This window comes from Oncorhynchus mykiss, chromosome 22, assembly GCF_057628025.1.
Source record: "Oncorhynchus mykiss isolate SJ-2025 chromosome 22, ASM5762802v1, whole genome shotgun sequence".
Lineage (NCBI taxonomy): Eukaryota > Metazoa > Chordata > Actinopteri > Salmoniformes > Salmonidae > Oncorhynchus > Oncorhynchus mykiss.
The window spans coordinates 19,294,132-19,318,147 of NC_143043.1; the positions used below are offsets into that span (position 1 = coordinate 19,294,132).

The 24,016-nt window shown below is 40.4% G+C and overlaps 1 protein-coding gene across 16 annotated transcripts in view; it reads right to left on the reverse strand.

The window, feature by feature from the left end:
- The window catches only part of pkp4 (plakophilin 4), a 123,054-nt gene that overhangs the window by 2,373 nt on the left and 96,665 nt on the right, over positions 1-24,016 (reverse strand). For 13 of the 16 annotated variants that reach the window (XM_036958883.2, XM_021579147.3, XM_090215669.1 and 10 more), the window contains 9 exons: positions 21,105-21,288; positions 19,935-20,052; positions 16,535-16,723; positions 15,165-15,338; positions 14,539-14,689; positions 1,763-1,955; positions 1,281-1,365; positions 862-979; positions 338-469 (listed from right to left, as the gene is read on the reverse strand). In XM_036958883.2, the coding sequence (XP_036814778.1) occupies positions 338-469; positions 862-979; positions 1,281-1,365; positions 1,763-1,955; positions 14,539-14,689; positions 15,165-15,338; positions 16,535-16,723; positions 19,935-20,052; positions 21,105-21,288 (1,344 nt within the window). Of the gene's footprint in view, positions 1-337; positions 470-861; positions 980-1,280; positions 1,366-1,762; positions 1,956-14,538; positions 14,690-15,164; positions 15,339-16,534; positions 16,724-16,874; positions 18,277-19,934; positions 20,053-21,104; positions 21,289-24,016 lie in introns of those variants that run through there. The other 3 variants (XM_090215674.1, XM_090215675.1, XM_090215676.1) reach the window with 1 other exon arrangement.

Genomic DNA, 24,016 nt, shown 5'->3' on the forward strand with positions numbered 1-24,016 from the left:
GCTCTTTTGAACTTAGCCGATCGTCCAAGAGCCTCCAGCTCCCAATAAGAGAGATAAGAAAGAGGGAGATAGGGTGGTCGTGGTGGAGCTGGGGGAGAGCTAGGGGAGAGCTAGAGGAGAGGGGGCATGGAATGTGATTCCTGGGAGTGGTGAGGTGAGATAAACTAGATTACAGCCTACATAGAGGTAAAAATGACCCTAGGGGGTACTTTAATCACAGTCTGGTGTACATGGCTGACACATTCTCAATCACATTCCAAAGTCTCACATGATAGACTGTGTTTTATGCACAGTAATAATTCTGAGGTCATGAGAATTCTGTACGCACATCGCTTACCTGTATATTTATATTTATGTACATTGTTGTCCCCTTGGTTATTATAAAATTGCATAGTTGAAGGTGCCCTCTGATAATCAGAACGGTGTTCTTTGATTCCCAGTATTGCAGGAGAAGAGGTGGCACTACCAGCTGTGGACAACAGAACACGGAGGTGAGAAGGATGAAACGTTGAATTGAACCGTCTTTGTGTCCTTATCTAGGGCAACGTCCCAAATGGCTCCACATTTCCTATCTGGTGCATTCATGTTGACCAGAACCCTGTGGGCCCTGGTGAAAAATAGTGTACTAAGACAGTGTTTCTTAATCCTGGTCCTGGGGGACCCAAAGGGGTCCACATTTTAGTTTTTAACCTAGCAGTACACACCTGATTCCACTAATCATCAAACCTTTGAGGTGTGTGTGTAGTGCTAGGGCAAAAACAAAAATGTTTACCCTTTTAGGCCCTTAAAAAATTAAATGGGGAATAGGGTGCCATTTGGGATGTAACCTAGGTGAATTATTGTTTATGTTGCTAGGCTGACCTGACTGGTTGACCGGTGACATCTGTATGGTGCTGGTGGGGAGGGTGGGCTGAGACTTGAACCTGTCGCGCTCTAGAGTGGATACCGGTGTGATGAAGTGGTTTTGGCTCCATCCGTCCTAAAGGCCAGCAGAGAAAGGAGACAGGGGTTAGTTTGAGCCACAAAAACCTGGGCTGCTCCCCAATAATATCTCCTTTATCCTGAAGTGTACACTTGTTCACTACTTCCCACAAATCTAAAAGCCTTGGAGTGGTGGCGGGACACGGGCTTGTGGGAGTTTCCGCCATATCTCATACACCAGCCATTTCCTATCAATGAAGGGAAGTGAACAAGTGCACACTTTGGCAGGAAGGAGAGATAATTGGGACGTAGCCCTGCTGCATTTAGCCTCCTCATCCCAACACTGGTCCTTCCCTTACCTTCTTATAGATAGTTCTCAGGTCTTTGTACTGCCACAGTGTGTTGAGGACCTGAGCGGCAGCTTTCACCACCTTCATAGAGTACCTTTGAGGACAGAGAGATGCATGTCACCACACATTACCACTGAGAAGTTAGAACTGAGGCCTCTTAGGGATATACGGCAAATGCATGGCATGGCATGTTTCTGTGGTTAAATAATATGAGTCTACTCTCAACTGTTTGAAATTGCTCTCACTCCATTCCGGGGTGTAACCTCAGCACATGAGCCTAGAGCAAGCGTCTGTGTGGAAGCACAAGTTGTCCTTCCTCGTGCTCTCTGTGTGCATCCCGAATGGCACCCCTGTCCCTTATATAGTAAACAACTAAAGGAGTAGCAGTAGACTGAAAAGTAGTGCACTAGAACGGGAATAGGGTGCCATTTGCGACGCAGCCTCTGTCTGAGCAGCCTCTGTCTGAGCAGCAGCCGAAGCCTCTCTCTCACCTCTCTCCCCTGCCCTTGGTGATGTTGACCAGCTTCTCGATGCCGCCCGTGTCGGCCAGTGCCTTGGCGTTCTCCATGTTCTTGCTGGTGACCTCGTGCAGGGTGCAGCAGATGGCCGCCACCGTCTCGTCAGAGAGCAGGGTGGTGTTCCCCCCAGGGAGACGATTCACCAGGTCCCTCATTGCATACTTCCCTGGGAGGGAGGGAGGGAAGGAAGGAAGGAAGGAAGGAAGGAAGGAAGGAAGGAAGGAAGGAAGGAAGGAAGGAAGGAAGGAAGGAAGGAAGGAAGGAGCAAGTATTAATTATGTACTTTATAATTTCTGTTATGAATTTACGATTGAGATTATGGCAAGGCTTCTTTATAAAGCCATTCTGGCTTCCTCATCCTTACCGCCACAGACATTTTGTTCTATTTGACTTTTTAACAGTAAATTAACTAGCTACACCTTTAAATTAAACTGGAACGCAATAGGGAGAGAGAGAGAGACAAAACGGAAATAAAGAGACATTCATTGCATTTTTGATATACAGTGTCTTACGTAATGTATTTGTACAGCAGATGCCTTCCTCTAGGGCAGGAGACCTAGAGTACACAGTGTACTTTTGTACTTTGCTGATGCTATATTTGTTCAGCTTGAGTTGTGCTGCCACAGACTACCATGCGCCTTTCCTATAGGACATAGCATTAGTGCCCCACAGACCCTGGGTTAATACCACTTGTTTTTTTCCCCCTGAGAAGATCAGCCCCTCCAGAGTACCTCTCCAAACAGCCCCTCTCCCCCATCTCTCAGCCCCTCTCCCCAATCTCTCAGGCTGGAAACTCTGCTGCTGCCTCTGCCTCTGCCTTGCTGGAACACTAACTCCTTATTATTTCCACATAGCTAGCCCATAAAAACCTGCTTTCCCTGAAAAGTGGTGATTTAAAAAAAAAAAAGAAGAAGAAGAATTGGGATGAAGGGTAGCAGTCTGGGCATATAATCAGCAGTTAAATTACTAAACGTAAACATAGATCTTGTGGTTCTACTTCATCTGAAACCTATTTTCCATCTCATCTCTTCCCTTTTTTTTAATACACTGAGTGTACAAAATATTAGGACGGCTCTTTCCATGACATAGACCAGGGATGGGCAACTGGCGGCCCACCAGCCACATGCGGACCCCCAATTTCACCCAACTCATTCGGGGGTCTCAACTTACTGTTGAGAGTAAGAATAATAGAATACACACGGTGCAATTTCGAAATTTGGTTATGCATCAGCTGTCCATCAATTAGCCCATGTCAGCTAATTTATTTTAGATTGGTAAGTTACTCTAGTGACCAGCTATCTGACCGTGGTGGGGCCCATCGATCATCAGTTATCATGTTAAAAACTTCAAACATTTGCCTCCAAACTACACATTTTTCTCTCCACCCCATGGCAAAATGAGTAAAATTGGAGTAAGTTAGTTATAAAATTACTAAATCTCTCCGCCCCATGGAAAAATGTGTAGAATTGCAGCAAACGTGCTTTAAAATAGCAAGATTTTCTCTACGCCCCATGGCAAAATGAGCAGAATTGCAAGAAATTAACTTTAAAATGTATATTTGTATATTCCGTCACAAGGGGGGGGGGGGGGGGCGCTAAAAGGTTTCGCTCAGCAAGGTGGGTGGTGGATGTGGGTAGGCAGACCCATGAACCAGTGGGGCCCCTCATGATGACTTTGTTTTTTTGTGGACCCCACCCCCATCAGTGGCCCATTCATAACATAGACTGACCATCTGAATCCAGGTGGAAGCTATGATCCCTTATTGATGTCACTTGTTTAATCCACTTCAATCGGTGTAGTTGAAGGGGAGGAGACACGTTTTTAAATTATTTTTAAACCTTGAGACAATTGAGACATGAATTGTGTATGTGTGCCATTCAGAGGATGAATGGGCAAGACAAAAGGATATCCAGCCAACTTGACACAACTGTGGGAAGCATTGGAGTCAAATTGGGCCAGCATCCCTGTGGAACGCTTTTGACACCTTGTCGAGTCCAAGCCCTGAAGAATTTAGGCAAAAGGGGTGCAACTTAATATAATAAAATGTTCCTAATGTTTTGTACACTCAGTGTATAGTGTTGGGTGACCATTTATTTGATATGTGCTTGTATAGCACATGTACATAGCCTACTGTACTGGTTGGTTGCGTTCCATACCGACTACACTGCAGATGCATTGTATCAACCTATGGTTGCGCGCCACACCATCAACTGTGCAGTCGGCATCAAACTGTTACATCATATGATGTGGTGATCTGATATGTTAAACACCTGTCTGATATGTTAAACACCTGTCTATCTGATATGTTAAACACCTGTCTATCTGATATGTTAAACACCTGTCTATCTGATATATTAAACACCTGTCTATCTGATATGTTAAACACCTGTCTATCTGATATGTTAAACACCTGTCTATCTGATATGTTAAACACCTGTCTGATACGTTAAACACCTGTCTATCTGATATGTTAAACACCTATCTGATACCTTAAACACCTGTCTATCTGATAGGTTAAACACCTGTCTATCTGATATGTTAAACACCTGTCTATCTGATATGTTAAACACCTGTCTGATACGTTAAACACCTGTCTGATACGTTAAACACCTGTCTATCTGATACGTTAAACACCTGTCTGATATGTTAAACACCTGTCTATCTGATACGTTAAACACCTGTCCATCTGATACGTTAAACACCTGTCCATCTGATATGTTAAACACCTGTCTATCTGATATGTTAAACACCTGTCTATCTGATATGTTAAACACCTGTCTATCTGATATGTTAAACACCTGTCTATCTGATACGTTAAACACCTGTCTATCTGATACGTTAAACACCTGTCTATCTGATACGTTAAACACCTGTCTATCTGATATGTTAAACACCTGTCTATCTGATATGTTAAACACCTGTCTATCTGATATGTTAAACACCTGTCTATCTGATATGTTAAACACCTGTCTATCTGATACGTTAAACACCTGTCTATCTGATACGTTAAACACCTGTCTATCTGATATGTTAAACACCTGTCTATCTGATATGTTAAACACCTGTCTGATATGTTAAACACCTGTCTATCTGATATGTTAAACACCTGTCTATCTGATATGTTAAACACCTATCCATCTGATATGTTGAACACCTGTCTATCTGATATGTTAAACACCTGTCTGATATGTTAAACACCTGTCTATCTGATACGTTAAACACCTGTCTATCTGATATGTTAAACACCTGTCTATCTGATATGTTAAACACCTGTCTGATATGTTAAACACCTGTCTATCTGATATGTTAAACACCTGTCTATCTGATATGTTAAACACCTATCTGATATGTTAAACACCTGTCTATCTGATATGTTAAACACCTGTCTATCTGATATGTTAAACACCTATCCATCTGATATGTTAAACACCTGTCTATCTGATATGTTAAAAGCCTATCTGATATGTTAAACACCTATCTATCTGATATGTTAAACACCTGTCTGATATGTTAAACACCTGTCTATCTGATATGTTAAACACCTGTCTATCTGATATGTTAAACACCTGTCTATCTGATATGTTAAACACCTGTCTATCTGATATGTTAAACACCTGTCTGATATGTTAAACACCTGTCTATCTGATATGTTAAACACCTGTCTATCTGATATGTTAAACACCTGTCTATCTGATATGTTAAACACCTGTCTATCTGATATGTTAAACACCTGTCTATCTGATATGTTAAACACCTGTCTATCTGATATGTTAAACACCTGTCTATCTGATATGTTAAACACCTGTCTGATATGTTAAACACCTGTCTGATATGTTAAACACCTGTCTATCTGATATGTTAAACACCTGTCTATCTGATATGTTAAACACCTGTCTATCTGATATGTTAAACACCTGTCTGATATGTTAAACACCTGTCTATCTGATACGTTAAACACCTGTCTATCTGATATGTTAAACACCTGTCTATCTGATATGTTAAACACCTGTCTGATATGTTAAACACCTGTCTATCTGATATGTTAAACACCTGTCTATCTGATATGTTAAACACCTATCTGATATGTTAAACACCTGTCTATCTGATATGTTAAACACCTGTCTATCTGATATGTTAAACACCTATCCATCTGATATGTTAAACACCTGTCTATCTGATATGTTAAAAGCCTATCTGATATGTTAAACACCTATCTATCTGATATGTTAAACACCTGTCTGATATGTTAAACACCTGTCTATCTGATATGTTAAACACCTGTCTATCTGATATGTTAAACACCTGTCTATCTGATATGTTAAACACCTGTCTATCTGATATGTTAAACACCTGTCTATCTGATATGGTAAACACCTGTCTGATATGTTAAACACCTATCTATCTGATATGTTAAACACCTGTCTGATACGTTAAACACCTGTCTATCTGATATGTTAAACACCTGTCTATCTGATATGTTAAACACCTGTCTATCTGATATGTTAAACACCTGTCTATCTTATATGTTAAACACCTGTCTATCTGATATGTTAAACACCTGTCTATCTGATACGTTAAACACCTGTCTGATATGTTAAACACCTGTCTATCTGATATGTTAAACACCTGTCTATCTGATATGTTAAACACATGTCTATCTGATATGCTAAACACCTGTCTATCTGATATGTTAAACACCTGTCTATCTGATATGTAAAACACCTGTCTGATACGTTAAACACCTGTCTGATACGTTAAACACCTGTCTATCTGATACGTTAAACACCTGTCTGATATGTTAAACACCTGTCTATCTGATATGTTAAACACCTGTCTGATATGTTAAACACCTGTCTGATACGTTAAACACCTGTCTATCTGATACGTTAAACACCTGTCTGATATGTTAAACACCTGTCTGATACGTTAAACACCTGTCTATCTGATATGTTAAACACCTGTCTATCTGATATGTTAAACACTTGTCTATCTGATATGTTAAACACCTGTCTATCTGATATGTTAAACACCTGTCTATCTGATATGTTAAACACCTGTCTATCTGATATGTTAAACACCTGTCTGATATGTTAAACACCTGTCTATCTGATATGTTAAACACCTGTCTATCTGATATGTTAAACACCTGTCTATCTGATATGTTAAACACCTGTCTATCTGATATGTTAAACACCTGTCTATCTGATATGTTAAACACCTGTCTGATATGTTAAACACCTGTCTATCTGATACGTTAAACACCTGTCTATCTGATATGTTAAACACCTGTCTATCTGATATGTTAAACACCTGTCAATCTGATATGTTAAACACCTGTCTATCTGATATGTTAAACACCTGTCTGATACGTTAAACACCTGTCTGATACGTTAAACACCTGTCTATCTGATATGTTAAACACCTGTCTGATACGTTAAACACCTGTCTATCTGATATGTTAAACACCTGTCTATCTGATATGTTAAACACCTATCCATCTGATATGTTGAACACCTGTCTATCTGATATGTTAAACACCTGTCTGATATGTTAAACACCTGTCTATCTGATACGTTAAACACCTGTCTATCTGATATGTTAAACACCTGTCTATCTGATATGTTAAACACCTGTCTGATATGTTAAACACCTGTCTATCTGATATGTTAAACACCTGTCTATCTGATATGTTAAACACCTATCTGATATGTTAAACACCTGTCTATCTGATATGTTAAACACCTGTCTATCTGATATGTTAAACACCTATCCATCTGATATGTTAAACACCTGTCTATCTGATATGTTAAAAGCCTATCTGATATGTTAAACACCTATCTATCTGATATGTTAAACACCTGTCTGATATGTTAAACACCTGTCTATCTGATATGTTAAACACCTGTCTATCTGATATGTTAAACACCTGTCTATCTGATATGTTAAACACCTGTCTATCTGATATGTTAAACACCTGTCTATCTGATATGTTAAACACCTGTCTATCTGATATGTTAAACACCTGTCTATCTGATATGTTAAACACCTGTCTATCTGATATGTTAAACACCTGTCTGATATGTTAAACACCTGTCTGATATGTTAAACACCTGTCTATCTGATATGTTAAACACCTGTCTATCTGATATGTTAAACACCTGTCTATCTGATATGGTAAACACCTGTCTGATATGTTAAACACCTATCTATCTGATATGTTAAACACCTGTCTGATACGTTAAACACCTGTCTATCTGATATGTTAAACACCTGTCTATCTGATATGTTAAACACCTGTCTATCTGATATGTTAAACACCTGTCTATCTTATATGTTAAACACCTGTCTATCTGATATGTTAAACACCTGTCTATCTGATACGTTAAACACCTGTCTGATATGTTAAACACCTGTCTATCTGATACGTTAAACACCTGTCTATCTGATATGTTAAACACCTGTCTATCTGATATGTTAAACACCTGTCTATCTGATATGTTAAACACCTGTCTATCTGATATGTAAAACACCTGTCTGATACGTTAAACACCTGTCTGATACGTTAAACACCTGTCTATCTGATACGTTAAACACCTGTCTGATATGTTAAACACCTGTCTATCTGATATGTTAAACACCTGTCTGATATGTTAAACACCTGTCTGATACGTTAAACACCTGTCTATCTGATACGTTAAACACCTGTCTGATATGTTAAACACCTGTCTGATACGTTAAACACCTGTCTATCTGATATGTTAAACACCTGTCTATCTGATATGTTAAACACTTGTCTATCTGATATGTTAAACACCTGTCTATCTGATATGTTAAACACCTGTCTATCTGATATGTTAAACACCTGTCTATCTGATATGTTAAACACCTGTCTGATATGTTAAACACCTGTCTATCTGATATGTTAAACACCTGTCTATCTGATATGTTAAACACCTGTCTATCTGATATGTTAAACACCTGTCTATCTGATATGTTAAACACCTGTCTATCTGATATGTTAAACACCTGTCTGATATGTTAAACACCTGTCTATCTGATACGTTAAACACCTGTCTATCTGATATGTTAAACACCTGTCTATCTGATATGTTAAACACCTGTCAATCTGATATGTTAAACACCTGTCTATCTGATATGTTAAACACCTGTCTGATACGTTAAACACCTGTCTGATACGTTAAACACCTGTCTATCTGATATGTTAAACACCTGTCTGATACGTTAAACACCTGTCTATCTGATATGTTAAACACCTGTCTATCTGATATGTTAAACACCTGTCTGATATGTTAAACACCTGTCTGATACGTTAAACACCTGTCTATCTGATATGTTAAACACCTGTCTGATACGTTAAACACCTGTCTATCTGATATGTTAAACACCTGTCTGATACATTAAACACCTATCTGATATGTTAAACACCTGTCTGATATGTTAAACACCTGTCTATCTGATATGTTAAACACCTGTCTATCTGATATGTTAAACACTTGTCTATCTGATACGTTAAACACCTGTCTATCTGATATGTTAAACACCTGTCTATCTGATATGTTAAACACCTATCCATGTGATATGTTAAACACCTGTCTGATACGTTAAACACCTGTCTATCTGATACGTTAAACACCTGTCTATCTGATATGTTAAACACCTGTCTGATATGTTAAACACCTGTCTATCTGATACGTTAAACACCTGTCTATCTGATATGTTAAACACCTGTCTATCTGATATGTTAAACACCTGTCTATCTGATATGTTAAACACCTGTCTGATACGTTAAACACCTGTCTGATACGTTAAACACCTGTCTATCTGATATGTTAAACACCTGTCTGATACGTTAAACACCTGTCTATCTGATATGTTAAACACCTGTCTATCTGATATGTTAAACACCTGTCTGATACATTAAACACCTGTCTGATATGTTAAACACCTGTCTGATATGTTAAACACCTGTCTATCTGATATGTTAAACACTTGTCTATCTGATACGTTAAACACCTGTCTATCTGATATGTTAAACACCTGTCTATCTGATATGTTAAACACCTATCCATCTGATATGTTAAACACCTGTCTGATTCGTTAAACACCTGTCTATCTGATACGTTAAACACCTGTCTATCTGATATGTTAAACACCTGTCTATCTGATACGTTAAACACCTGTCTGATATGTTAAACACCTGTCTATCTGATATGTTAAACACCTGTCCATCTGATACGTTAAACACCTGTCTGATACGTTAAACACCTGTCTATCTGATATGTTAAACACCTGTCTGATACGTTAAACACCTGTCTATCTTATACGTTAAACACCTGTCTATCTGATATGTTAAACACCTGTCTATCTGATACGTTAAACACCTGTCTGATACGTTAAACACCTGTCTATCTGATATGTTAAACACCTGTCCATCTGATACGTTAAACACCTGTCTGATACGTTAAACACCTGTCTATCTGATATGTTAAACACCTGTCTGATACGTTAAACACCTGTCTATCTGATATGTTAAACACCTGTCTATCTGATATGTTAAACACCTGTCTCATACGGTAAACACCTGTCTATCTGATATGTTAAACACCTGTCTGATACGTTAAACACCTGTCTATCTGATATGTTAAACACCTGTCTGATACGTTAAACACCTGTCTATCTGATATGTTAAACACCTGTCTATCTGATACGTTAAACACCTGTCTATCTGATATGTTAAACACCTGTCTGATACGTTAAACACCTGTCTATCTGATATGTTAAACACCTGTCTATCTGATATGTTAAACACCTATCTATCTGATATGTTAAACACCTGTCTGATACGTTAAACACCTGTCTATCTGATATGTTAAACACCTGTCTATCTGATATGTTAAACACCTGTCTATCTGATATGTTAAACACCTGTCTATCTGATATGTTAAACACCTGTCTATCTGATATGTTAAACACCTATCCATCTGATATGTTAAACACCTGTCTATCTGATATGTTAAACACCTGTCTGATATGTTAAACACCTGTCTATCTGATATGTTAAACACCTGTCTATCTGATATGTTAAACACCTGTCTATCTGATATGTTAAACACCTGTCTATCTGATATGTTAAACACCTGTCTATCTGATATGTTAAACACCTGTCTGATATGTTAAACACCTGTCTATCTGATACGTTAAACACCTGTCCATCTGATATGTTAAACACCTGTCTATCTGATATGTTAAACACCTGTCTATCTGATATGTTAAACACCTGTCTATCTGATATGTTAAACACCTATCTATCTGATATGTTAAACACCTGTCTATCTGATACGTTAAACACCTGTCTGATACGTTAAACACCTGTCTATCTGATATGTTAAACACCGGTCCATGTGATACGTTAAACACCTGTCTGATACGTTAAACACCTGTCTATCTGATATGTTAAACACCTGTCTGATACATTAAACACCTGTCTATCTGATACGTTAAACACCTGTCTATCTGATATGTTAAACACCTGTCTATCTGATATGTTAAACACCTGTCTATCTGATATGTTAAACACCTGTCTATCTGATATGGTAAACACCTGTCTGATATGTTAAACACCTATCTATCTGATATGTTAAACACCTGTCTGATACGTTAAACACCTGTCTATCTGATATGTTAAACACCTGTCTATCTGATATGTTAAACACCTGTCTATCTGATATGTTAAACACCTGTCTATCTTATATGTTAAACACCTGTCTATCTGATATGTTAAACACCTGTCTATCTGATACGTTAAACACCTGTCTGATATGTTAAACACCTGTCTATCTGATATGTTAAACACCTGTCTATCTGATATGTTAAACACCTGTCTATCTGATATGCTAAACACCTGTCTATCTGATATGTTAAACACCTGTCTATCTGATATGTAAAACACCTGTCTGATACGTTAAACACCTGTCTGATACGTTAAACACCTGTCTATCTGATACGTTAAAAACCTGTCTGATATGTTAAACACCTGTCTATCTGATATGTTAAACACCTGTCTGATATGTTAAACACCTGTCTGATACGTTAAACACCTGTCTATCTGATACGTTAAACACCTGTCTGATATGTTAAACACCTGTCTGATATGTTAAACACCTGTCTATCTGATATGTTAAACACTTGTCTATCTGATACGTTAAACACCTGTCTATCTGATATGTTAAACACCTGTCTATCTGATATGTTAAACACCTATCCATCTGATATGTTAAACACCTGTCTGATTCGTTAAACACCTGTCTATCTGATACGTTAAACACCTGTCTATCTGATATGTTAAACACCTGTCTATCTGATACGTTAAACACCTGTCTGATATGTTAAACACCTGTCTATCTGATATGTTAAACACCTGTCCATCTGATACGTTAAACACCTGTCTGATACGTTAAACACCTGTCTATCTGATATGTTAAACACCTGTCTGATACGTTAAACACCTGTCTATCTTATACGTTAAACACCTGTCTATCTGATATGTTAAACACCTGTCTATCTGATACGTTAAACACCTGTCTGATACGTTAAACACCTGTCTATCTGATATGTTAAACACCTGTCCATCTGATACGTTAAACACCTGTCTGATACGTTAAACACCTGTCTATCTGATATGTTAAACACCTGTCTGATACGTTAAACACCTGTCTATCTGATATGTTAAACACCTGTCTATCTGATATGTTAAACACCTGTCTCATACGGTAAACACCTGTCTATCTGATATGTTAAACACCTGTCTGATACGTTAAACACCTGTCTATCTGATATGTTAAACACCTGTCTGATACGTTAAACACCTGTCTATCTGATATGTTAAACACCTGTCTATCTGATACGTTAAACACCTGTCTATCTGATATGTTAAACACCTGTCTGATACGTTAAACACCTGTCTATCTGATATGTTAAACACCTGTCTATCTGATATGTTAAACACCTATCTATCTGATATGTTAAACACCTGTCTGATACGTTAAACACCTGTCTATCTGATATGTTAAACACCTGTCTATCTGATATGTTAAACACCTGTCTATCTGATATGTTAAACACCTGTCTATCTGATATGTTAAACACCTGTCTATCTGATATGTTAAACACCTATCCATCTGATATGTTAAACACCTGTCTATCTGATATGTTAAACACCTGTCTGATATGTTAAACACCTGTCTATCTGATATGTTAAACACCTGTCTATCTGATATGTTAAACACCTGTCTATCTGATATGTTAAACACCTGTCTATCTGATATGTTAAACACCTGTCTATCTGATATGTTAAACACCTGTCTGATATGTTAAACACCTGTCTATCTGATACGTTAAACACCTGTCCATCTGATATGTTAAACACCTGTCTATCTGATATGTTAAACACCTGTCTATCTGATATGTTAAACACCTGTCTATCTGATATGTTAAACACCTATCTATCTGATATGTTAAACACCTGTCTATCTGATACGTTAAACACCTGTCTGATACGTTAAACACCTGTCTATCTGATATGTTAAACACCGGTCCATGTGATACGTTAAACACCTGTCTGATACGTTAAACACCTGTCTATCTGATATGTTAAACACCTGTCTGATACATTAAACACCTGTCTATCTGATACGTTAAACACCTGTCTATCTGATATGTTAAACACCTGTCTGATACGTTAAACACCTGTCTATCTGATATGTTAAACACCTGTCTGATACGTTAAACACCTGTCTATCTGATATGTTAAACACCTGTCTATCTGATATGTTAAACACCTATCTATCTGATATGTTAAACACCTGTCTATCTGATATGTTAAACACCTGTCTGATACGTTAAACACCTGTCTATCTGATATGTTAAACACCTGTCTATCTGATATGTTAAACACCTGTCTATCTGATATGTTAAACACCTTTCTATCTGATATGTTAAACACATATCCATCTGATATGTTAAACACCTGTCTATCTGATATGTTAAACACCTGTCTGATATGTTAAACACCTGTCTATCTGATATGTTAAACACCTGTCTATCTGATATGTTAAACACCTGTCTATCTGATATGTTAAACACCTGTCTATCTGATATGTTAAACACCTGTCTATCTGATATGTTAAACACCTGTCTATCTGATATGTTAAACACCTTTCCATCTGATATGTTAAACACCTGTCTATCTGATATGTTAAACACCTGTCTGATAGGTTAAACACCTATCTATCTGATACGTTAAACACCTGTCCATCTGATATGTTAAACACCTGTCTATCTGATATGTTAAACACCTGTCCATCTGATATGTTAAACACTATCTGATATGTTAAACACCTGTCTATCTGATATGTTAAACACCTGTCTATCTGATATGTTAAACACCTGTCTATCTGATATGTTAAACACCTATCCATCTGATATGTTAAACACTTGTCTGATACGTTAAACACCTGTCTGATATGTTAAACACCAATCCATCTGATATGTTAAACACCTGTCTGATACGTTAAACACCTGTCTATCTGATACGTTAAACACCTGTCTGATATGTTAAACACCTATCCATCTGATATGTTAAACACCTGTCCATCTGATAGGTTAAACACCTAGCCAGGTGTTGTGAGATCTGTCAAGCATCTGCAATGGAGCCAGTGTTTGTTCCTCACCTATGAGCTCCTTGTTCCTGACATCCAGGGCCATGTTCCTCAGGGCGGTGGCCACAGAGCAGACCACCCTGTCGTTGTCCATCCTCAGCAGCTCCACCAGGATGGGCAGACCCTTCTCCTTGCGCACTGCCGCACGGACGTACGCCGTAAACTAGTACAAATGCAGAGACGACACAGAGAGGACGTTTCAACTCAATCAACGTAAGAGTGTACACCCGGATAGGCACAGTGAAATTTGTAGTACAGCCATAGTAGTAAAGACGTGTTTTTTCTTCTTCAGAAAACCAGACAACAATGATGTCATAGCCCCTGTGATAAAAATCCTAGAGCTGAAATAACCAAGAGCTGCTGACACACGACTTTCAGCTATGGATCTCTAGCTTGATCTAGCGTCCTTCCTTGTCCCAGAAGCTAACATTAGCAACTAGGGGGTTGAGGAGAAAGCACTAAAAGTGACTATTGACATGTGTTTCACTGAGGAGAGTTCACCTTTAAAATGTATTCACTTTACATAGCTAATAGACTATTCATTGTACACAGAGGAAAACAACACAAAATAGACTAGTGTTCTTGTCATCTCCTGTCCTGGGTGCTGTGTAGTGTGTACTCCATAGGGTTCTCCATACCTTCCAGTTCCCAGCAGACAGGTTCTGTAGGGAGCCCGCCGAGCCCTCCAGAGTGGCAGGGTTGGAGCTCTCAGCCAGCAGGGTCAGGTAGGGCTTCACCACGGCTGGGTGCCACAACATCTCTGCCCCCTTGGGGGACTTGGAGAAGCCGGGGATGGGGCCCACTCCGTCCCACTGAGATCACATGGTCATGATTAGAGGTTCTAATTACGGAATACGGCCCGAGGAGTATTGGCTTTATTCCTCATGGTATATGGCCAATATACCACGGCTAAGGGCTGTTCTTATGCACAACGCAACGTGGAGTGCCTGGATACAGGCCTTAGCCGTGGTATATTGGCCATATATCACAAACCCCTGAGGTACCTTATTGCTATTATAAACTGGTTACCAATGTAATTAGAGCAGTACACATAAATGTTTTGTCATACCCGTGATACACTGTATATACCACGGCTTTCAGCCAATCAGCATTCAGGGCTCGAACCACCCAGTTCATTATAAGATTACTGACTATATATGTATCAAGTGTCCCAGAGTAGTAGTGCTGATCTAGGATCAGTTTAGCCTTTTAGATCATAACGAAGACGATTATATGGACAGGCGGGACCTGATCCTAGATCAGCACTCCTACTCTGAGACGCTTTGTGAATACGGGCCATGGTCTTCTCTAGAGCGCTCCTAGAAGAGTTAGAGTCAATATGTCAGTGTGTTATGTCTGTTTGTAACAGTGTGTTATATGTGAAAATATGAGTATTATACATTGTATTTTGATGTTTAAGGACTAAAGTGAGGACTAAAAGAGATCCGAATAAAATAAAATAAAATCAAAAGTAATAGTTCACTCCAAAATCAAAGTTGGCAAATGTTTTCCACTTCTCAGAAGGGAGAAATGAGTCCACGTCCCATCATGCCATCTGTTGTGTGGATCCAGCTATACGGCGCCTCGATCCCAAATGATTTGAAAAGACAGGCAGGCACCGTCATCTAATTGCGTCACGTTAGACAGAAAAGATGTGGTGGGACTTGGACTCTTGCTACGAGGCCACTGTTGAGCTCTTAAAAAAACGCTTGACAAACATTTGGAGTGAACAATCACTTAAGGCCTAGGGAAGTGTCATGTGTTATACTTCCCCCACTCAGTGATGAGTTGTTATACCGGAGCTTAGCTGGAGTGAACGTTCCCTTTGAACACCTAGGAAGTGATATTTCCACCCTCAGACTGAAGTTTCGTCCACAAATGGCACCCTATTCCCTATATAGTGCACTACTTTTGACCAGGACCCATAGGGTGGACGACATAGGGTGCACTACATAGGGAATAGGGGCGCCATTTGAGATGCAACCCACGTTGTTGTTCTTGAGCTCACCTGCTCTTCCTGGGAACCCTTCTTCTTCTTCCTCTTCCGGCCCCAGCAGCTGGAGTCCACTTCCTTACTGGGAGACTCACTTCCCAGCAGGCCGTCCAGCTCCTGGGCTCCCTGCAGCCTCGACGGCGGCATCTCCAGCTCCAGGCGATACGACAGGTTCCGCAGAGTGCAAATACAGTTCTCCACAATCTAGAGAGAGGTGAAGGGAGGAGGGTAATTTACTTGATTTATTGGTTTGATATGTTTCTACAGGTTCAATATGTTTCTATAGGTTTGATATGTTTCTGTAGGTTGGATATATGTTTCTATAGGTTTGATATGTTTCTGTAGGTTTGATATGTTTCTGTAGGTTGGATATATGTTTCTATAGGTTTGATATGTTTCTATAGGTTTGATATGTTTCTGTAGGTTTGATATGTTTCTGTAGGTTGGATATATGTTTCTATAGGTTTGATATGTTTCTATAGGTTTGATATGCTTCTATAGGTTTGATATGTTTCTGTAGGCTTAATATGCTTCTATAGGTTCAATATGTTTCTGTAGGTTTGATATGCTTCTATAGGTTTAATATGTTTCTATAGGTTTGATATGCTTCTATAGGTTTAATATGTTTCTATAGGTTTGATATGTTTCTATAGGTTTAATATGTTTCTATAGGCTTGATATGCTTCTATAGGTTTGATATGTTTCTATAGGTTTGATATGCTTCTATAGGTTTGATATGTTTCTATAGGTTTAATATGTTTCTATAGGCTTGATATGCTTCTATAGGTTTGATATGCTTCTATAGGTTTGATATGTTTCTATAGGTTTAATATGTTTCTATAGGCTTGATATGCTTCTATAGGTTTGATATGTTTCTGTAGGTTTGATATGCTTCTGTAGGCTTGATATGCTTCTATAGGTTTAATATGTTTCTATAGGTTTGATATGCTTCTATAGGTTTGATATGTTTCTATAGGTTTAATATGTTTCTATAGGCTTGATATGCTTCTATAGGTTTGATATGTTTCTGTAGGCTTGATATGCTTCTATAGGTTTAATATGTTTCTATAGGCTTGATATGCTTCTATAGGTTTGATATGTTTCTGTAGGCTTGATATGCTTCTATAGGTTTAATATGTTTCTATAGGCTTGATATGCTTCTATAGGTTTGATATGTTTCTGTAGGCTTGATATGCTTCTATAGGTTTAATATGTTTCTATAGGTTTGATATGCTTCTATAGGTTTGATATGTTTCTATAGGCTTGATATGCTTCTATAGGTTTGATATGTTTCTATAGGTTTGATATGTTTCTATAGGTTTGATATGTTTCTATAGGTTTAATATGTTTCTATAGGCTTGATATGCTTCTATAGGTTTGATATGTTTCTGTAGGCTTGATATGCTTCTATAGGTTTAATATGTTTCTATAGGCTTGATATGCTTCTATAGGTTTGATATGTTTCTGTAGGCTTGATATGCTTCTATAGGTTTAATATGTTTCTATAGGTTTGATATGCTTCTATAGGTTTGATATGTTTCTATAGGTTTGATATGTTTCTGTAGGCTTGATATGCTTCTATAGGTTTAATATGTTTCTATAGGCTTGATATGCTTCTATAGGTTTAATATGTTTCTATAGGTTTGATATGCTTCTATAGGTTTGATATGTTTCTATAGGCTTGATATGCTTCTATAGGTTTAATATGTTTCTATAGGTTTGATATGCTTCTATAGGTTTAATATGTTTCTATAAGTCTGAGAGGGAGAGAGAGAGAGAGAGAGAGAGAGAGAGAGAGAGAGAGAGAGGTGAGATCTCAATCAGTACACTGTACATCCTAAGAGGTTTGTTCCAGTGAAATAGTGCTCAATAAGCCAGACAGCCTCTGTGTGTTGGTGTGGAGACATCGCAGGCCTGCTGTAGCAGTAGTAATGAAGTAGGTATGAGATCCATGGTCTTAGAACAGAATAGAATGTCTCCACTTAGAAACAGAGATCTGGGTTTAACAAATGGGTTTAATTCCTTACTGTTTGATGCCCATTACTGGGATATGAGCATAGCAATAAATACACCGGATTGTATCCCAAATAGCACCCTATTCCCTTTATAGTGCACTTTTCTTGACCCGGGCCCATAAACGCACTGGTCAAAAGTAGTGCACTATATAAGACAGGCCAAATTTATAGGGGAGATACTCAACCGGAACAGCTGGCTAAGGGACCAGTGATAATGTCCATAAACTTTTAAGTGGACGCTGTTAACATTGTAGACCTATGGGCTGATAGAAGGCCTTCCCAGTCAAGTAACTGAGCTGTGCGAGTCAATGTGAGCGAGAAATGATCAATTCAATTCAAAACTGGTAGGGTAGATTTCCCATTCTCCCCTACAGCTGCCTGCCATCGTGTGACAACATGGTCTCTAGTCGCCACTGTGTGTTGTGCGCGCGCACGTGTGTGTGCGTGCATGTAGGTGTACAGTGCCTTGCGAAAGTATTCGGCCCCCTTGAACTTTGCGACCTTTTGCCACATTTCAGGCTTCAAACATAAAGATATAAAACTGTATTTTTTTGTGAAGAATCAACAACAAGTGGGACACAATCATGAAGTGGAACGACATTTATTGGATATTTCAAACTTTTTTAACAAATCAAAAACTGAAAAATTGGGCGTGCAAAATTATTCAGCCCCTTTACTTTCAGTGCAGCAAACTCTCTCCAGAAGTTCAGTGAGGATCTCTGAACGATCCAATGTTGACCTAAATGACTAATAATGATAAATACAATCCACCTGTGTGTAATCATGTCTCCGTATAAATGCACCTGCACTGTGATAGTCTCAGAGGTCCGTTAAAAGCGCAGAGAGCATCATGAAGAACAAGGAACACACCAGGCAGGGCCGAGATACTGTTGTGAAGAAGTTTAAAGCCGGATTTGGATACAAAAATATTTCCCAAGCTTTAAACATCCCAAGGAGCACTGTGCAAGCGATAATATTGAAATGGAAGGAGTATACAGTTTATATAGAATACAGTTTTATATCTTTATGTTCTTTATGTTCAAGGGGGCCGAATACTTTCGCAAGGCACTGTATGTGTGTGTGTTTGTGTGTCTCTGTGTGTCTCTGTGTGTCTGTGTGTGTCTGTGTGTCTCTGTGTGTCTCTGTGTGTCTGTGTGTCTCTGTGTGTGTCTGTGTGTGTCTGTGTGTGTCTGTGTGTGTCTGTGTGTCTCTGTGTGTCTCTGTGTGTCTGTGTGTCTCTGTGTGTCTCTGTGTGTCTGTGTGTGTCTGTGTGTGTCTGTGTGTCTCTGTGTGTCTCTGTGTGTCTGTGTGTGTCTGTGTGTCTCTGTGTGTGTCTGTGTGTGTCTGTGTGTGTCTGTGTGTGTGTTCATGTAGGTGTCTGTCTCTGTGTGTGTGCAGACCTTGCTGTCGAAGTCCGAGGTGTTGACACAGGCCTTGATGACGTAGAGTAAAGAGTCCACCAGTCCCTCACAGGAGCGCATCTGTTTTCGAGCCTCCTCCCCCGCCGAGCTCAGGTTCCTTTAAAAACAACACACACACACACCAGTCAGGATATAGGCCCCTGCAGCACACACACAATCACACACAATGAATTCACACACAAAGATGGCCCAGCAACATAACCAAACAGCCACTTAAAAAATATTTGTCCCAAATGCTACCCTATTCAGTGCACTACTTTCAACCAGGGCCCATAAGACTTGGTTGAAGGTAGTGTACTATAAAGGGAATAGGGTAGTATTTGGGACATAGACCAACTGTGTGTGTTTGTTCCCCATAGCGCGACTCCGGTGTGTGTTGTGGGGTTTTTACTTGTGCCGTCTCATCCATAATGGATGAGGCTCTCTGGTCGGCCTGGGTGATGCCGTTATGAGTGCTTTGGAGGGGGAAATGAGAGCCTAACTGAGCTCGCTCAGAGGCACAGCTCCATTTTCTGTCACCAATTAGAGAACAAACTCCACCATTCACTGACTGGCATCTGTCCCTAACGGCAACCTCTTCCCTATTTTGTGCAGGACTTTCGACTAGGGCCCATAGGGTACTGGCCAAAAGTAGTTCACAAAATAGGGAATAGGTTGCCATTTGGGACGCATACACTGCCTTCAAAGGAAGGGCCCTGGGAGGGTGGCTGGAGAGCCAGAATACCCTTCCCTATGGCTGGGGAGTTTTTTACCCTCTACACTGTCGGACTGTGTAACCACAACAGACTGACTAATTTAACCTAAATCCAATGACGGGGTGACATTCTTGGTTGACTCTCACGTTAAGTGACAACTCAACCAAATGTAAATCAAAACTAGACGTTGAACTGACGTCAGTGCCCAGTGGGACATTAATGTAGCTGTAAACACACGGTACACAGACTTTCTGTCACTGTGTATTTAAAAAATAAATAATACTGCCATAGATGACCTGTTTACAGCACATTATTTGTAAGTCCCCAGGGGCAGGTTCGTCTCATTCCCTAGTCATAACTCGTGTTGGAAGGCTATGTTCAAATATGAACCTGGCTGCAGGAGCTCGACACATCCAGAAGGGGGTGGTATCATCATACACAAAATGTCCGCTACCTCATACAGCCGCTGGTGTTCCTCAGGACCAGAGACGAGTGGAATTTGAGTTTGTGGTCCTCGTCGAATGTCGAGCTGCTCCACCCGGAATGGGGTATGATCACAGTGTTGGTCAGAGTAGTTAAGGCATCCCGAATGATTGTCATCTTGACGGAGTCACAGGAGGACAGGTTCCACAGCACCCCTGCAGGGAAGACGGAGGAACGGGAGGGAGGGGACATGTTAGAGACAGAGACAAGGCCACAAACTCCTGGTTGTCAGCTGTCATGTGCAGTTAGGCTAGCCCCACAGAGCTGCCGAGGACCAGGGCTTTTTTCTTTATAGCTCAGCACACACACACACACACACACACACACACACACACAGAAGAGACGAGAGGACCAAAGGAAAAATAATAGTCCTCGTCACAAATGAAACCCATCCTCCAGCTGTGAGACGTCGGGCATCTGGATCAAATAGATCCTTAGAAGCATTACATATCCTGCAGGCAACCGAGGGAGACGTTTCACTGGAAATGAACACAAACAGCATATGGCACCGGCTCAGCGGTTTAAAACGTATCATATGAATAACGGAGCATGTCTTCCCGATATCACGTCATCATTTTCTTCATTTGAAATGCGTGTATGCTAACCAGTGATACTTCTAGTATACAGTATTTGATGCTTCATCTGCTCCAGATGACCCCGTGTGGAGCCTGTTCTTTATATCAGATGGCTGTGACTGGCAGCAGAAAACACAGGCTGACTTCTGCAGGGCGTCACTAACCTTGGACCGGGCTGCAGCTCGGCTCCTATCTAACCACAGGCAGCGAGCGAGACGTAGAATATGTCTCAAATGGGACCCTGTTCCCTATGTAGTGCGATACTTTTGAACAGAGCCCTATGGCTCCTTATTCCCTATATAGTGCACAAACGCTGACCAGATCCCTATGGGAACCCTATGGGCCCTGGACAAAAGTAGTGCACTATCAAGGTAATAGGGTGCCATTTGGGATGCATGTATAGCTGCTATCTCCTGCTGTGGGCAGAGCAAAAGATAATTATCTACACCCCGCTGACTGGCAGATCTCTTTGGTTGTGTGTGAGGATAGGCAAGCATGAAATTCTACACATTTTGCCATGGCTTATCCCGTGTCCTTATGCTATCTGAGTGACTGAAACATTATAGCGAAAACAATAGGGGCCCCGCGCCATGACATTTTGGGGAATTGTCAATTCTCGCTGACCGTCTAGTTTTCTCGCTGACCGCCTCTGCTAAATTAATATAGGGGAAACACTGGTGTGCGTGTGTGCCTGTGTGTGTGTAAGGCGTATTCAGGTTGCTGTGTGTGTGTGCGAGTAATCCTCGTGGTTTCCTTGAGCTCTCGCATTTCCACCACAGTGTGTGTAGCCTGTCTTTCCTAGAAACTGGTCTCTCTTATCTTCTCTCCATTGAAACCAGTGGAGATCATCGCGCCCGTTACTACAGCCCAAGGGCACAATATAAAGAGGATGCCAGCAAGGCATTATAGAGACAGATCTGTCTGTGGCCCAAATAGTGTCTGCTCCGTTCCTATCTTTGAGTTACCCTGTTTACCCATGAAAGCATCTCTCACCACGGTTAACATTCAGCCGATGAAGCCTCTTATCTGCTCCTGCCAGGACCGTGTTGGGCTGCATACCGACGCTATAACGTGTATGCTCAGGCCCTGGGATTCATTTCAATAAAACCTCCCCGCGGTGATTGAGCGCCTTTCTCTACTAGCTTAGCCTATAGCCTTCCTTAGTTTGTCTTTCTCCGATGGCTGTTTAGTGAATTCCCTCAGACAGAGGGCCTTGTAATGTAGAGATAACACAAACGCACGTGCAGCGCTGGTCTAGCACTTCAGGCAAACTGAAATGTCCCAGGTCTGTCCCAGTAGCCATCCTAGTTCCTCCTCATCGGCCCGAAGCTCTATTTGAAGAAGCCGCTAACCGGCCAGCTTTTAAACTGACCCTGTGGAAGCTGCCTGGGAGTCTTGGGATAAATCGGGCAGCTGAGCCCAGTGAGGTGTGACTGACAGGGGTAAACGCCCATGTGCCACATTCTGACAGTCAGAGGGAACAGGCTGTGTGAATGAGGCTTGATCTCTCAGATCTTGGCTGAGTCCTGTACAAGCTACTGTCTGTGTGTGTGTGTGTGTGTGTGTGTGTGTGTGTGTGTGTGTGTGTGTGTGTGTGTGTGGCTAGGTGCGGGAACACTAGCCCCAATGTAAACGAATGCCCAAGCTGAAGAGGAAATACGCTGTGATACGCTGTGACACGGGAGCCATTCATTTCATCCGTCTTCGAATCAATCCTCGAAAGACAAAATCATTTGACTGTGGCCTAGATTTATAATGTTAGGGAGTGTGTGTGTGTGTGTGTGTGTAAGAGAGAGCGATGGGGAGGGTAGTGTGTGTGGTGCTCTCTCATAGCTTGGAAAGCAGTGACCTGGCTAAAGGGCTCCATTCCGCCCCAAAATGAAATCTCCACTGAGCTTGTTATTCAGTTACAGTCTGCTTGAATTAAGTGTTGAAGCCAGGATAGCCCTTACAGTACCGAGTCAGTGTGGGTCAGGTGTTTAGCCGCTTCTGATTGGCCAGAGTAAGGGTGTGGTCGGGTATGAACAGGCTCTGATTGGGTAGATGAATGAATGGGCATAGGCCCAGGCATCAGTTGACTCTGAGAGTTGACATGCTCTTTGCTATAGAGCTGTGATAAGCATGTAGATCCATTGCGATACTAGACCCAAATAACACCATATTCCCTATGTAGTGCACTACTTTTGACCAGAGGCCATATGAAATAGGGTGCCCCTGCCATTCGGGGACGCAGCCCTGGACAGTCTTGTGTCCACTCAAGGCCGAAGGCTTGCTCCAACATTCATTATTAAAAAATCAAGACTAGCTT